Genomic DNA, 16,086 nt, shown 5'->3' with positions numbered 1-16,086 from the left:
TGTGCTGTAGCGGTCGTCTCTGCAACCTCCGACATTCTTCACAAACAATGATCTCTTGGCGATTAAGGCCGATCACTCGAAATGGAAACCACCAGCAATGAGGGCTGGCAAAGATAGAAATAAGAATGGAAACTGCTCTAAGAAATTTCAGCAATGAAGGCTGAACAGAAAAAGTGCAAAAATACTCTGTCTTTGAACTAAAAAACACGCTAAATCAGGGTACAAAGAAGCAGCAGTATGGTCTCGGCAATGAAGGCCTGTGTGAAGAGTTTTTTAATCCCAGAAAAGAGCTTTAGGCTCTGATATCATGACACAAACTGAGAAACATTTCGTGGAAGAATTTTTTTGAATAATACACAAAACATTAGCTATATACATCAACCCTAGCAGCAGAACAGGAAAATTAACTAGGTTATATCAGATCCCATGATTTATGGGATATTCTAACATAATAGGAAACTAACCAAATCAGCCTAATTCTAGGAATACAGGTAGTTACAAAATTTCCTAAAATAGCTAACTATACACGTATAGAATACAAGTCATTAAACACGTTTTTCCACAAAACATAACAAAAATTTAGTCATAAACATGTCAAGCTAAAGGCAAAAATAGACAAAACTTCCTTTTTGGCCTTCATAGTTCATATTATTGATGAAGTAGAGAACCTATAGATGCTAAGATCACTCTTTGAGTACATCATTAAAATAGAGCATATAAGGGGCATTGAAACATGTACGATGCCATTCCCAATATCCATCCCAATACACACACGCTTTCATTGGTTTTCAGCATTATATACTCATATACAAGGTGGGAAAAAGCCCAAAATTCATATAAATATTGACTACCTTTGTTAACAACTTCAGTACCTCCAAACAAAATTCTCCCATAGAACATAAAATGATTATGGACATCCATTGGTAACCCATAGTGGAATTCAAAATATATGTTTAACAAATATAACATGCTACCAGAGGATGTCAATAATTTTTGTTATCCAAAGCATTGACACTCAAGCTTGTCTACAAGATTCTAGGGACAATTCCTTGTACCAGGTAAAAAATTCATCATGTGAAAGCACTTAATATATTATACAACAGAATTATTATAATTGCTCAAATTACCAATTGGGAGAATTGCCCCCGCCAGCTGCACTTAGGCATCACTTCATGAAAAGATTCATCTCAAAAACATTATACTAGAGCTTTAATCAAATAAATGCTTATACATGCCAAATGAAAATCACATACCATCAAGACCCCAGCCCATGTAAAGTGGGGTGATACCAATAGCATCCCGAGCCACAATAAAACTTTTATCACGGGTATCAAGAAGGACAAAGGAGAACATTCCGTCCAACATATCCACAAATTCTTCTCCATATTCTTCATACTGCAAAGTAGCCAAGTTGGAAAAACATTGTTAAATTACCACTTCACCTAAAAGCTTAAGTTGTTAAGTTGTGGCCAACAATGCATATCAAGCTTTAACACTCCCCTGCACATGCAACATGATAGCACGTGGAGAGATAAACACACAATAAAGAACACCCATTACATGGAATATAATAATTTTATTAACACCACACAGTAAATGGGGGCAAGAAGACTAGAACCCATGACCTCTTGGTAACCTATTTTGATACCATGATAGATTACCACTTTACCTAAAAACTTAAGCAAATAGGTTGTGAGCCAAGCTTTAACAAACATAAATAGGAAAAAAAATAAAGATAATGAAAACAAAGATGTTGTAACATCTACATTTGTTTGCTTGTCTTCTTGCTATTCTTTTCAAGTTTTTCACCAATATTTACTACTTCAAGGTACATAACAACATCCAAAACCATGCTGCTACTGAGAAATTAACAAGACGAATGGACCACCAGATTTCAATAAATTTGTCAAGTACTTACAAGATGCGCAATTACTTCACAATCACTTCCAGTTCGAAACTGGTGAGACTTCAGCTTCTCTCTTAATTGCTTGTGGTTATATATCTCGCCATTAACCTAAACATAGAAGATTAAGAAAAAAAAAAAGAGAGAGAGAGAGACTTGAGGTTAAGGCCATGCATTATATTTAGAGAAAAATAGTTTAATTCAATACTAGCAACATAGCACTAGAAATCCATAAGAAACCATGCTCGTGACAAAATCTCTAGAGCAACTAACATTGAACTTAAAAGAAGTTTTAAAAAAATTAAATCAACATTTCAAAAAAGATATTTGATAAAGGTGACAATCTTTATCAAGAAAAGCAATCTTCTACTTTCTCATAATTCACCAATTGGGCCCTGTCACCATTCAACTATGATCTAGACACAAGAAAATTCCATGCATCAAGATTCCTTAGACCTTTGAGGAGACAAAGTTATACTTCTCAACTACAAAAATAGGAGGGAAGCCTCAGTCAGTTATGGAAAATGATTTGCCTTGTTAAGGATAACATGTCACAGATATCCAGTGCAACAAGGCGATAATGGAGTTGTTGAATGGTGACTCAATTTTGGTTATTTGGAAGACTTGTCAACCACCACTAAGAACAACCTTCTCAAAGACAGTGACCTATGTTTTGGGCACTAACTGCCAAGTGAAAGCCAATTGACTACAACATTTGCAGATTTTTTCCCTCAAAAGCTTTGAGTGTCTTGTTGAGAGGCACTTCTCTACTAATTGCTAACATGTTTTGGTGCTTGAGAGAGGGTACAAATACCCTACTTATGTAAGAATAAGATAGGTATGGGAGGGTGAGGTGTGCTTGTAAGAGGCGCTCTTGAAATCCATTTGTGAACTTTAAAGAAAGGAGTTTTGCCCAAATTGAAACAATGTGTGTACATGAGAGAATGACATAAAAGAATTGCTCTTGATGATCATTTTTCAATTGATGGGGGATGTACTCAAGTTGAATTGCCAAACCAAGTTAACATTGAGTGATTTTCATGATATCTTCTAGCTGGCTTATATTACCAGTGGAGCGTTCAATGTTTTCTCACAATAAGATAAAACACTTTCTATAAGATTTTCAAAGGAATGATGTTATCCACCACCATGGTTTTAAATAACAGCTGCGACCGTTATGCAACGATTTTTTGGGTTACCAATACCGTAACACACTGCAAAATCGGTGGAAAGAAAAAGCATGTTTGTAGCGGCCGTTACGGACCGTGACTGTTACGTAAAGGCCGCTACAGCCGTTACATAACCTCTACGGGACTATTATGCCAAAAAAAATTATTTTATTTTTTACATTTTCTTCTCACTTTTCCCCTCTCTTTCATAAATCATTCTCAAAATACCATGTGCCGAGAGGGGGAAAAGATTATAATGAGGATCACAATGACACAATTTACTATTTTTTTTAAATACTCACAAGAGATGCATTGATTAACAATTTGAAAATACTAACTTGTTAGGAAAATATTTTATTTTTATAATATTAGTAATTTGATATTTATGTTCTATATTTTTCAACTTCAACATTCTTTCTTTTCTAGTTGTTTTATATTTGTATTATTCGTATGTCTTATTTGTTTAATTTAGCACACATAAGAATTTATCACAGATAAGAACAATGAGAAATATAAATACGCAAACACACATAATTTTTCTGTCACTGGTAGTTTAAAACAAATGTAAACTTGTTGCCCCTTACCAAATAAATTAATTAGTCGAACTAAAGGATCCAAAATACACTAAAACTCTTTCTAAGAAGGGTTAAAAGCTTAAAACATGCAAGTACACTAACATGCACAAGGTTGTGCATGCTTGAAAAAAATTCACGGTTGTTACACCCACTTCCCGTTATGTAACATCCGCTACTCCCACTTCCTGTTACACTCATTACTGTTACATTACGCTACCCGCTACTGCAATTTAAAACCATGCCTGCCACCCAGAGGAATTAGGCCAAGTCCTGTAAAAAAATCTCCAATTATGCAACTGAGAACCTTGTACGTGTGTCCATTTAAATGCCACTGCTACTAAATGCTATGAGTGAACACAATAACACACTACTCTATGTTATGTCAACTCTATTTTTTATGGAGTGAGCAAGTAATACCATCCTAGAAGATTTTTGCATACCTACACTCACAAAAATGCATTACCAACACATTATTCATTATCCTCAACATGCAAGTGCTTATGTAAGTAAAATATACCGTAACAACAACTGTCTCATCTTCATTGTAAAGTGGTTGATCTCCGGAAGTAGGATCTACAATCGCTAATCTTTGATGAGCAAGGTAACAGTCCTCATGACAATGCAACCCACTCCAGTCTGGACCCCTATGGCGCAACCTACGCTTTCAAATCAGGAGATATAAAACAAAGTTGTCAATCATTTTATTATGCCACATGTGGCTAAGAAGGTAGTTTGCATTTTCAAAATGATGACATTTAGCAGTGTTGATTCTGTATCCAAAATGTAGTATTAATATAAACAAATTGCATTAGGCAAGTAATATACTTGTAAGAAATGATATCAATTTAATATAATTGAAGAAGTATGCAACGTCGATTATAAAAATTTCATTTCTAACAATGCTAGCCTCAATAAGACCCATGAGGATCCTGTGATAAATCCAAGAAAGGAAGTCCAAAGCCACATTCTCTACAAAAAGATGTTAGACTTCTAACCAACGAATGAACAAGAATTGAATTTTTTACTTTTAGCATGACCAATGACACCAAACCAATAATCAAACATAATTTTTAGCTGTCAAATATTAAGAATACAATCAAATAAGTCACCTGACCTTATCAAGATATTTAGGGTCAGCAGCACACCTCTTATGCGAGGGTTCCTACATCATTCTAAACGTGGGTAGGTAAAGAAATTAGTTTAGGAAACTAAGATTGGATTAGCAACTTGGAATATAGGGACACTTACGGGTAAAAGCATAGAAATTATGGAAATAATGATTAGAAGAAGAATTAATATAATTTGCCTTCAAGAAACTAAGTACGTAGGGGAGAAAGCTAGAGAAATTGATAAATCAAGATTTAAACTTTGCTACATTGGAAAAGAAAAACATAAGAATGGAGTAGGAATTATATAGAAAAAAACTTAAAAGATGGCGTTGTTAATGTAAATAAAGTAAGGGATAGGATTATAAAAGTCAAGATGGTAATAGGACAAGAGACGATAAATATCATTAGTGCTTATGCTCCTCAAGTCAGATTAGCAAAAAATCTTAAGAGGCAATTTTGGGAAGATATGGATAGAATTATATAGACATACCAAGGACTAAGAAAATATTTATAGGAGGAGACCTGAATGGACACGTTGGAAGGGATAATAAAAATTATGAAAGGATACATAGAGGATATGGATAAGGAAACAAAAATGAGCCTAAGGAGATGATCTTAGACTTCGCTACGTCATATGATTTTAGCATAATGAATACTTGCTTTAAGAAGAGAGAAGAACACTTAATAACCTTTAAAAGTGGACAAAATACAAGTCAAATAGATTTTTTTTTAACTAGGAGGGTAGATCGTTTATCATGCAAGGATTGTAAAGTTATTCTAGGTGAAAGTTCAACCACACAACATAGAGTCTGAATGTTAACTATATGCATTAAAAAATGGAAGAAAAATGATAAAATAAAACGGTGTAAGAGAACTAGGTGGTGGAACCTTAAAGGAAAAAATATAATAAAATTTAAAGATAAAATAATCAAAGATTTGGATTGGACTATAGAGGATGGGATAGACACGAATACTCTTTGGAGTAGATTAGCTAACTCTATTAAAAAGATAGCAAAAGAGATTTTAGGTAAATCAAGAGGAAGATTCTCGAATAGCAAAGAAAGTTGGTGATGGGATAAAGATGTACAAAAAGATGTAAAGACAAAAAGAATTTGGTATAAAACGTGGCGAAAATGTAGAAAAAGGGATAACTTTGAAAATTATAAGGAGGCGAGAAAAGATGCAAAAAAGGTCGTTAGTGAAGCTAAATACAAATCATTTAATAGTTTGAATGATAGATTAGATACAAAAAAAGGGGAAAAAGATATATTTAAACTTGCTAAAGCTAGAGAAAGGAAGAGTAAGGACTTAAGAAATGTAAAATGTATAAAAAAAAGATGATAATGTCTTGGTTAAGAACAAAGACATTAAATAAAGATGGCAAAGTTACTTTAGTAAGTTGTTTAATGAAAACCAAACAGAAAGTTTAGACTTAGAATTATCAAATGAGGAAAAGACTAAAAATATGAGATTTATTCGCAAAATTAGAGTTAACGAAGTTAAGTTTGCACTAAAAAAGATGGAAAATGGGAAAGCTATAAGACCAAATAACAACCCAATTGAAGTTTGGAAATGCTTAGGTGATAAAGGAATTATATGGCTAACTAATTTATTTAATACAATTATAAAAACAAAGAAAATGTCAGATGAATGGAGGAAAAACACTTTAATACCTATATACAAAAATAAATGAGATATTCAAAATTGTAATAACTATCATGGAACTAAACTTATGAGTCATACAATGAAACTATAGGAAAGAGTAGTTGAACAAAGATTAAGTTTAGAAGCAGAGGTCTCAAGAAAATCAATTTGGTTTTATGCCTGGAGATCTACCATAGAAGCTATATATCTTTTACGAAGATTCATGGAAAAGTTTATGGAAAAGAAGAGGGACTTGCATATGGTATTTATTGACCTAGAGAAAGCATATGATAGGATACCTAAGGAAGTTCTATGGTGGTTTTAGAAAAAAAGGGTATATGTAGTAGGTATACTGATATCATTAAGAATATGTACGATAGAGTAATGACTAGTGTAAGGACTATCGATGGAGAAACTAGAGAATTTTCAATCACCGTAGATGTACATCAAGGATCTGCTTTGAGCCCTTATCTTTTTGCTTTAGTGATGGACCAACTGACTAAGAGTATTCAAAAGGAGGTTCCATGGTGTATGTTGTTTGCAGATGATATTGTATTAATTGATGAAACTAGGGATGGAGTAGAGGCTAAGTTAGAATTATGGAGAAAAACTTTGGAATCTAGAGGCTTTAGGATAAGTAGAAATAAGACAGAATATATGAAATATAATTTTAGTAATGGTAGGAGGAATATTGGAGACAAAGTTAAACTTGATGATGAAGAAATAAATAGCACTTGTAAATTTCGATACCTTGGATCTATTATGCAAGCTGAAGGAGAAATTGAAAATGATGTAATGAAATGAGTTAAAGTAGGTTGGGTAAAATGGATAAGTGCTTCAAGTATGCTTTTTGATTGTAGAATACCCTTAAAATTAAAAGGGAAGTTTTATAGGACAGCTATAAGACCAGCTATGCTATATGGATTAGAATGTTGGGCGACCAAGAAATAGAATATCCAAAAAGTAAAAGTTACCAAGATGAGAATGCTTAGATGGAGGAGTGGTATAACATTGAAAGATAAACTACGGAATGAACATATTCGTGGTAAGTTAGGTGTAGTTCCTATAGAAGATAAGGGAGGGACGACTCAGATGGTATGGACACTTGCAACGTAGGCTACATAGTGCGCCAGTGAGGAAGAGTGAGTTAGTTACTGTGGGGGACAGTATAAGAGGTAGGGGTAGACCAAAAATAACTTAGAAGGAAATAGTAAGGATTTAATATCCCTGAATCTGTCAAAAGAAATGATCCATGATCGCATAAATTGGCGGAAAAGAATTCATATAGCAGACCCCACCTAGTGAGACTTAAGGGTTTGGTTTTGTTGTTGTTGTAGCACATCTCTTATGCCACCATATAAATCTTCAAAATTAAATTTTTCAGGTAAAAAAATTTTGGATAACATCTTAATATTTCAATCCATTTCATTTGTCATCCTAAAGGATACCTTTTTTTGGCAACATTACCTCATACAAGTCTTACTACATGCAACAATACCAATATAGCATTTCTTAAATGCTTAAAAATACGAACTATTTTCATTGTCTTTCCACTCAACTTGGCAGAGTGACGCCCATTTTCATTAGCCATATAACATACTTTTGAGCATTGTTTAAGAACCATATAAAAATGAACTCCTCAATTCATGACTAATTTGAAATTCACATACTCATTTTACATAACCAACTATCATTAAGATAACAAAAAATCTTTTCCATCATTTTCAATGGAGTAACTCTAGATGTGCATGCCACCACTCTATTTGAACAATTTCAATTCTAAAATGGAATATTCATTTTTCTTAGCACTTGTTAAAAATAAATAAATAAAATTGGTCATATACACTTTAACTCTTGTACTTCTGGTCATTTTTATATTGCACACCTGTGATTCAAAAATTTATGCTTAACCCACCAAAGGTTAGGTTTGTTGAATCTATTACCCACTTGTGATTTCATATCGCCCATTTGCGATACAAATATTGCATTTAAATCAAATGAGGCTAGGTTTATTAAATATGTCACCAACATTTGCACTTAGCCTACAGAATTAATTTTGTGTAATTTAAACTTGTTGTTTGACCAATTCCATTTATATTGGAACAAATTATGTGTCATGACTCATAATCCTCAACTCATCCTATATTATATCCATTTGTTGGCCTTATGTGATGACCACATGCCACAAGCCAAGCTTTTCAAGGCATAATGCTTGCATGTGACTGCTTGTGCCTTATGTGCATGGGATGGGCTACCATCATGTAAATACTAATACAGGTTTTATGCTCTTAGTGTGTTTATGTCTTAGTGTAAAGCGGGAATAAGACTCCTTGGATAATTTGATGTTTCCTAGTGTCAGAGCTAAAATAGCATATAAAGCTCTTTAGGACAAAGTGAGCATTCATCAATCTTGTAAAATTCACTAGCATTTGTTAAACGTGTGATGGAGAACCTCGTGGAGTTGGTGAAAGAAGGCAAAGCGCACCAATTCTAATTAGAAGACAGATTGCTAATGACACATGGTAATCAGCTCTTTGTGGCTTAAGCTGAAGATCTAAGGAAGACACTGCAAAGAGAGTGTCATCAAACCATGTAGGCAGGTCATCTAGGATGGCATCGCATTTTGGCATTGCTGAAACAAAGGTATTACTAGCCGCATATATGTGATGACATGGTCAAGTATACCCAAACTTGTCTCACCTACCAACCAGACAAGGTGGAGTTGAAGAAGATAACAAGGTTGTTTGAGCCCCCCTTCAAGTACCAATCAAACCGTGGGAGAGTGTCTCACTTGACTTCATCACAAACCTACTCAGAATGAGAAATACAGGATCTATATTTGTGATTATAGGCATTCTTTCGAAGTAACTTTCTTACCCGCACTAAAGTACTATTCTGCAGAGGTGACAACACAATTGTTTTTTAAACATGTTGTGAAGTATTGAGGTGTTTCCTAAGGCATTATCAGTGACCGAGACTCAAGATTCACTGGCACTTCTGGACAGAATCTTTAGAATCCTTAGCTCACAACTTGACATCTCTTCAAGTTACCACCTAGAGACAAATGGAAAAATGAAGAGATTCAATTGGCTACTAGAAAAGTACTTGCACCATTTCATCATTGCCAATCAGAAGAATTGGGTGCAACTACTCGATGTTGCCCAAAAGAACTCAATTAGGTGCAACTACTCAACGTGGCTCAATTCTATTTCAATACCCAAACGAGCTCAGCAACCAATATAAGAGTCCTTTTGAACTTGTTACAAGCTAGTCGTCGTTGTTACCTCACACAATGAATGAGTCGTAAATAGGAAAGCGTCCAAGAGCATATATCTTCACCAAAGAATGGAGACAAAATGCAAAGATTGCTCAAGCCTAAATGAAGAAAGCTTCCAAACGGATAAAGAAGCCCAACAAATCAAGGGAGAAAACCATTGCACTTCAATGTGGGTAACTTGGTGCTTGTTAAGTTCCATCCTAAATAAATTAGGTCACTACGACATTAAGATAGGAGACTACTTCACAAAAATAAAGGACCAGTCCCCACATTTGCTAAGGTCGAGAAGGCCTCTTACAAGGTTGATCCTCCAACTTGGATGAAAGCGCATCCTATGTTTTACGTCAGTTGCCTAACCCTTTCAACATCGATACTAAAGATTCAAGCAAAATTCAATCAACCAAAGCACCACTAAAGACAGCGCAAACCTGACAGAAGAGAAGTTGAAGTCATCCTTGCAGGCAGAGAGTTTAAATCATCAAGGAAGAAGCAGCACAAGTTCTTAGTTAAGTGGAAAGGCCTTAGAGACGAAGAAATCAACTGGATTTCAACGGAATACTAGCACTCATTTGTGGAGAAAGTAGAGAGTATCTAGCATCAAAGTCTATAAGAACGTCGACCACATAAGTGGGGTAAAATGTCATGAGTCAAGCTTGTTCAGGGTATTTTGTTTGCCTATGACCACTTGCCTTGTGCATGGGATGAGTTACCATCTTGTAAATACTAGTATAAGTTTTACACTTGTGTTCATGTCTCAATGTAAAGTGGAGTATGACTCCTTGGTCGATTTGATGTTTTCTAGCACCGGAACTAAAATAGTATATAAGGTTCTTTAGGAGAGGGTGTATTCATCAATCTTGTAAAACTCACTAGCATTTGTTAAATGTGTTAAGTCAATTACTTCCCTTGCTAAACACACGTTGCTTACGGAGGTGTTGTCAATGAATTATGTTGCTCCAATGTTTACTACTTGCTTGCCATTTACTTTCATGAATTGCTTACTGCTTTAGCATACTCTTCATTAAACTGTTGTGAATGTGTTCTTGTAATAAACTACAGTAATCTTTGGTTGATTAGTTAAAAAAAAGTGCTATAACTAGTGTTGCATGGCCCTTCACAAACTGTGAAATATTCGATCTGTGACACCACGTGACATATGAAAATGTACTGTGTTTAATAGGCCTAAATTCAAGGATTACGTGCAAATTTTGAAAACTATGGGATAGTAACATACTAACATGTTTAACGAACCTCGTGCGTGTTGTCTACAAAAATTTTAACCACCACTGAGCAATATAAAACCACATGATTGTAATGGATTAGCAGACCTATTGTTATGTGGGTTAATAATAAATTTTCAAACCATGCGTGAACAATATAAAAATGATCCATACCGCTGGTGGACAACGTGTTTTGAATCAGTATAAATTGGAAGGTTTGTTTAAACGATTGAGCACTTTAAAGTTTAAACAGGTCTCTCATTGCATCTGCATGTAGTTTTCCTAACAACTTGAGAAGCTGACAAACACAGAATCTACCCTCTGAGTCCAATTACCCACTCTGATTACACACAGCAATGCAAATAAACCAAATCAATTGCTGCTTGACCTCTCAACATGTTTAGCCAATTGATCATATATACTTCAGTCTACAATTGCAAGGTCCTGATTTGTAACTGTGCAAATCAGCTAAAACGCTAAATAGCAGTGTTGACAAAACATAAAGTTCACATAAGAAAAATTCAAGAAAAAATTCAACATCTACAATCCACAACACTCCGAACATTTCACATCAGTCAGAAACATTTCATCAATATATTCACAAGGACAATTGCAAAGCTTCAATGCGGTGAACTCCATAAACACTCCCAATATTCTACAATCATAACAGAGAGTTTCAAAAGATAATAATAATTATACCCAAAAAAAAAACATACACGCACACACAGAGAAAATTACCTCCCAGAAAGTTCAATGATTCTGGACCGCTTCGCCTGAGACGTGTCTACGCAACCGAAGACAGCGAGTATTCCACACATGGCGCCTCTCTCTCTCTCTCTCTCTCTCTCTCTCTCTCTACGTGAAGTACGAGGGACGGCCGGAGAGAACGTCGAGAAGAGGATCAGAAGGTGAAATTAGAATATTTGGAAATGGAGGCAGCCGAATCGGGAGGCTTCATAGTCTTATCCCAACCGTTGATTCTGAAATGTTTCAAAAGATTCCATTAACTTAAAATAGGGTTTTGAACGCCGTCTTCCCCTTCAGTGGGGTCCCACGGGATACTTGGAGTTTTTTTCCGTTTTAACTTTTTTTAAAAAAATATATTAAATAATACCTCATTCTGATAAGTATTTTCTAAAATGATTCTGACGTAATCTTACTATTCCAAATAACAATTTTTAACCAAATCTCGCTACTCGGAGTAGCGATTTTTGCTCTTGGATAAAGGGCTCGTGATAACGCGTGGCAATTCTCGCTACTCCAAGTAGCGAGATTTAATTGGGAGAAGTAATACTCTGGCAGCCACCTTTCGACGCGTGGTAACTGTCTGCGAATCACAATTTGACGCGTGGTAAATCTCGCTACTCCAAGTAGCGAGATTTTGTTGTAATAATTAATGCTCTGCCATCTCCTTTTGAATTACCTCCACTCGGATATCGACGCGTGGCAAATCTCGCTACTCCAAGTAGCGAGATTTGCTTCAGAATAACCTCGCCCATTCTTCCTCCTTTCTTGCGTGAATAGAGTGCCTGTTGCAGAGCCGAGCAGGTGACCGTTGAAGGAAGCCAACCGAGCAGGTGACCGTTGCGGGCTTCATCACATTACAAGTTATATAAGGAAATGGGGTAAGTTATGTTTTCCATGTTCAGTGTTTAGATTTTACATTATTTTTATTTCATTGAAAGTTTTGATAATCCGAGAGAGAGTTTGTGATTTGTGTTAAAAGATTCGTGGACAAACACTACTCTTAAGGTTTGTATTTCATTGTTTTGGTATTTAAATTTAATTTTTTGCTGATAATATTTTATTTGTATTTCATTGTTTGGGTATTTGAATTTAATTTGTTGCTGTTAATATTTTATTTTTTCCCTTCAAATTGTTGTTCAATATTTATTTATTTATTTTGGATTGTTGTTTCATTATAAAATGCATTATCTTTCCTGCCCTAGAAATTGTTGAAGTTTCATCCACTCACAAAATTTGTTAAATTTCCTTCTACTCTTTTGAATATAATTGTGCAATTATAATTAGATCATATGGTTTACTTTCAAAATGAGAAATTTTGTTATTCAATTCTTAAATTTTCTTGTACTGTTTTTAATATAATTGGGCACATCCACTAAAGTTATGAACATAACATGTAAATTGTATGGTTTTAATTGATGCTTTCAGTTAATGTGAGTGCACATTGTAATTATAAATTGTATTGTCATATGTATAAGATCTTAGGATCTTATACCTTATTTTTCGGGTTATTAATAATTATGTTGAAAATTTTAAAATAAAAAATTCCGACTCTTATATTAATGCTAAAGAACTAAAAAAAAAAAAAATGTGATATTTTTATAATCTACAAAAGAAGAATCTGAAAATTGAGAATTATTTTCTAAACATTGAACACATTCTTAGGCTTTTCTCTTCCCTTTATTCTTTTCTTTTCTCCAGTTAATTTAGGGCTATTTGAAAAATTAAAATTTGACAATATGTTTGGTTAATATTTATGAAAATTAATATAACTTAAATTTTTTAATTAAAAAATATTTATGTATTATTTTTAAATCAATTGATATTTTAAATATATAATTAAAAAATAAAATTACAAAGAATATATAATAAAAATATTATAAAAAAAATACAATTTATTATAATTATTTTAATTAATTGTTGTACTATCCAAATTTATTTTATAATAAAATCTTTTTTTTACATGACAATTGAAAAATTGTGAAAAATATTATATTATTGCTTTTATAATTTTATATATATATATATATCTTACTTTGAATTCTATTTAAATTTTTGTCATAAACAGTTAAAAATTGAAAATAAAAACTGAAAAATGACCACATAAAGAAACATATTTATATAATATGTTTTCTTTTTCACATATCTAATCTTTAACTAAATAGTTTTATTTTATTTTTAGATTTATGAATTAGTTCTTCAAGAAACTAATAAAAAAAAAAAAATTAGGGCCAGCACAGCACAATGATGCATATATATATATTGTTAGATGCTACGCCTTCTCAATTTTAAAAGTTAACTCATAGGATAAATCTTTCCAAATACTTAATAATTGATTATTAGTACCTTTCACAATAATTCCAATAATCTCTCTCTCATACATGAGACTCCAATTTTAACCCATCTTGAGAAGAATGTTAAAACATGTTTTTGACACTAGTATTTGGGGTGAGATTTTTTCCATACTTATATATATATATATATATATATATATATATATATATATATGTATGTGTGTGTGTAGGCTATGAAAATAAAAGAAAATTTATTACCTCTTTGTCTGCCTACTCAAGAATCCAGCTATAATGTGACTTGCTGTCTGGACATCAATGAGTTCTCCCTTTCCTAGACTCAGATGATCATGTTTTGGTATTGTTTGACAAGTTCTCCTTGAGTGAAGAGTTTTCTTAGTTTTCCAAGCTCATAGCCTAAATTTCTTTTGTATTTTGTTCACCAATACTCACAAGCCTACTACTTGGTTTCCAACAATCTACTCAATTCTAACTCACCCAAAATCACATACACAGAGGCAATGTTCACAGAATCACAGCTCTAGCTATGAAAGGTTATCTCACCCATCCTCTGTCATTAGTCCATCCTATGTAATAGAACAATGGCTTTAACCAATATATAAATAGAGGCAACTGCTACACTGCATAGAAACTGCCAAAAAAAAAAGGTGCTTGAATAGCTGACCATCATTAGAATCCTAAAGTAGCAGAAGACAATTAGTTGGATTACCCGAGTTATTTGGTAGGTGCAGCAGTTCTAAAAAATGCGGTTCCTTAGGGATCAAATTAAAATAAAAAATTCCATGAAAAAAGCCCCATATGTATAAGATCCTAGGGTGGGGGGTGCCTGAGGACGCCACAGTCGACAGAGCACCATTAAAGATCCAATGGTACGAGGGCGAAGCTGGCCTCGACTAGTCACCGTCGATGACGCTGACTGGGAACACTGTAGAGATGATAGCTAAAAGGTCACATTATTAGAGGAGAGTACTAATGAGTTTTTTTCTCCCCGAATTTATGTATTTTTCACCAATATATCGATATAAATGTAGTGTTCACATTTTAAAGCACTTGCTATAAGACAATCCCATTCCCATTTCATGAATCGGGATGTTATGCGTCCTAAGTAACATTTTTCCAAAAGATCCGTTCAACTCCTTTGAGTATGGTTGTTTGGATTAGCAATGAATCCTCAAAAGGCTACTTAACAAAATTGAACTTCAAATTAAGTGGCAACCCAACACATAATGAGGCAGAGTACGAAGTACCATTTTGGAAAAATTACTCTTAAGAGCACCATTTCATAGTTCTTTGGATTCTAAGTTGAATTACAATTTTGGGAAAATCCGAAGTATATGTCATATGGGGAAAATCAATACATATTCATGTTGTTTATTCATAGACGCTGAATTCATTTATTTATTTTCTTCGTGGGAAAGTTAGGTCCAAACTCTAAGTTTATTCATTCATTAGAATTTGTATACATCTATTTGGTTTATAGTTATTAGTTATTTCGTTTCATTTACACATCACTTATACATACAATTTTGTGTTGCGTAGGTTTGTTTTATTTCCCGATCGCCAATCTAAATGGCAGGAAACTCAAGCAGTGATCCAGTCACGGTATTTTTATATATAGGGGGGAACATAATAACCGCATTAGATGGTGTTAGGTATAGTAGTCGGCCAGTTCGACTTATTCGAATTGGCCGTAGGTGTAAATTAAGTAAATTATATACGAAGATATATAAATATTTGCATATCGATCAAGATCAATATGCATTGCGGGTGACCGCAAGATACCCTACGCGAGAGTTAAATAATACAGCGTTCTACGAGGCTGTTCCGATATCAGATGATTATGGGTTGCGTATTGTATTGGACGCACACTGTGTCGGTGAGACATATTTAACGATGCAATTGTATGTCGAGACTATTCCTCAAGTGGGTGTAATTGTAGTTAGGCAACCAGATGAGCCCGCGGAGCAATTGGGTGAAGTCGGTGAAGACACCGAACAAACACATCAGGTCGATGTTGGTGGGGAGGTTCATGCTATGTCCACGGTCGATTTTAATGAATATCCGGGATCGTCATTCCAGCCGTCGGAGTACGAAGCACCTGTTCCTCACACGTTTTCGCAGGGAGGTTGCAAA

General features: G+C 34.2%; 1 protein-coding gene across 2 annotated transcripts in view; it reads right to left on the bottom strand.

The window, feature by feature from the left end:
- Positions 1 to 11,890, bottom strand: part of LOC131159551 (asparagine synthetase [glutamine-hydrolyzing] 3) — a 41,114-nt gene extending 29,224 nt beyond the window's left edge. Inside the window, exons 1-4 of one of the 2 annotated variants that reach the window (XR_009137816.1) lie at positions 11,636 to 11,890; positions 4,165 to 4,303; positions 1,919 to 2,014; positions 1,254 to 1,395 (exon numbers count right to left, since the gene is read on the bottom strand). Coding sequence is in view for 1 of the 2 variants with exons in the window: in XM_058114564.1 (XP_057970547.1) it covers positions 1,254 to 1,395; positions 1,919 to 2,014; positions 4,165 to 4,303; positions 11,636 to 11,715 (457 nt within the window). In the remaining variant the exon portion in view is untranslated. The remainder of the gene's footprint in view (positions 1 to 1,253; positions 1,396 to 1,918; positions 2,015 to 4,164; positions 4,304 to 11,635) is intronic. The other variant, XM_058114564.1, reaches the window with a different exon arrangement.
- Positions 11,891 to 16,086: the final 4,196 nt, after the last annotated feature.

The sequence above is a fragment of the Malania oleifera genome, chromosome 7, assembly GCF_029873635.1.
Source record: "Malania oleifera isolate guangnan ecotype guangnan chromosome 7, ASM2987363v1, whole genome shotgun sequence".
Classification (NCBI taxonomy): Eukaryota; Viridiplantae; Streptophyta; class Magnoliopsida; order Santalales; family Ximeniaceae; genus Malania; species Malania oleifera.
Note: the sequence above shows the minus strand (reverse complement) of the source record. Positions and strands in the feature narration are given on the sequence as shown.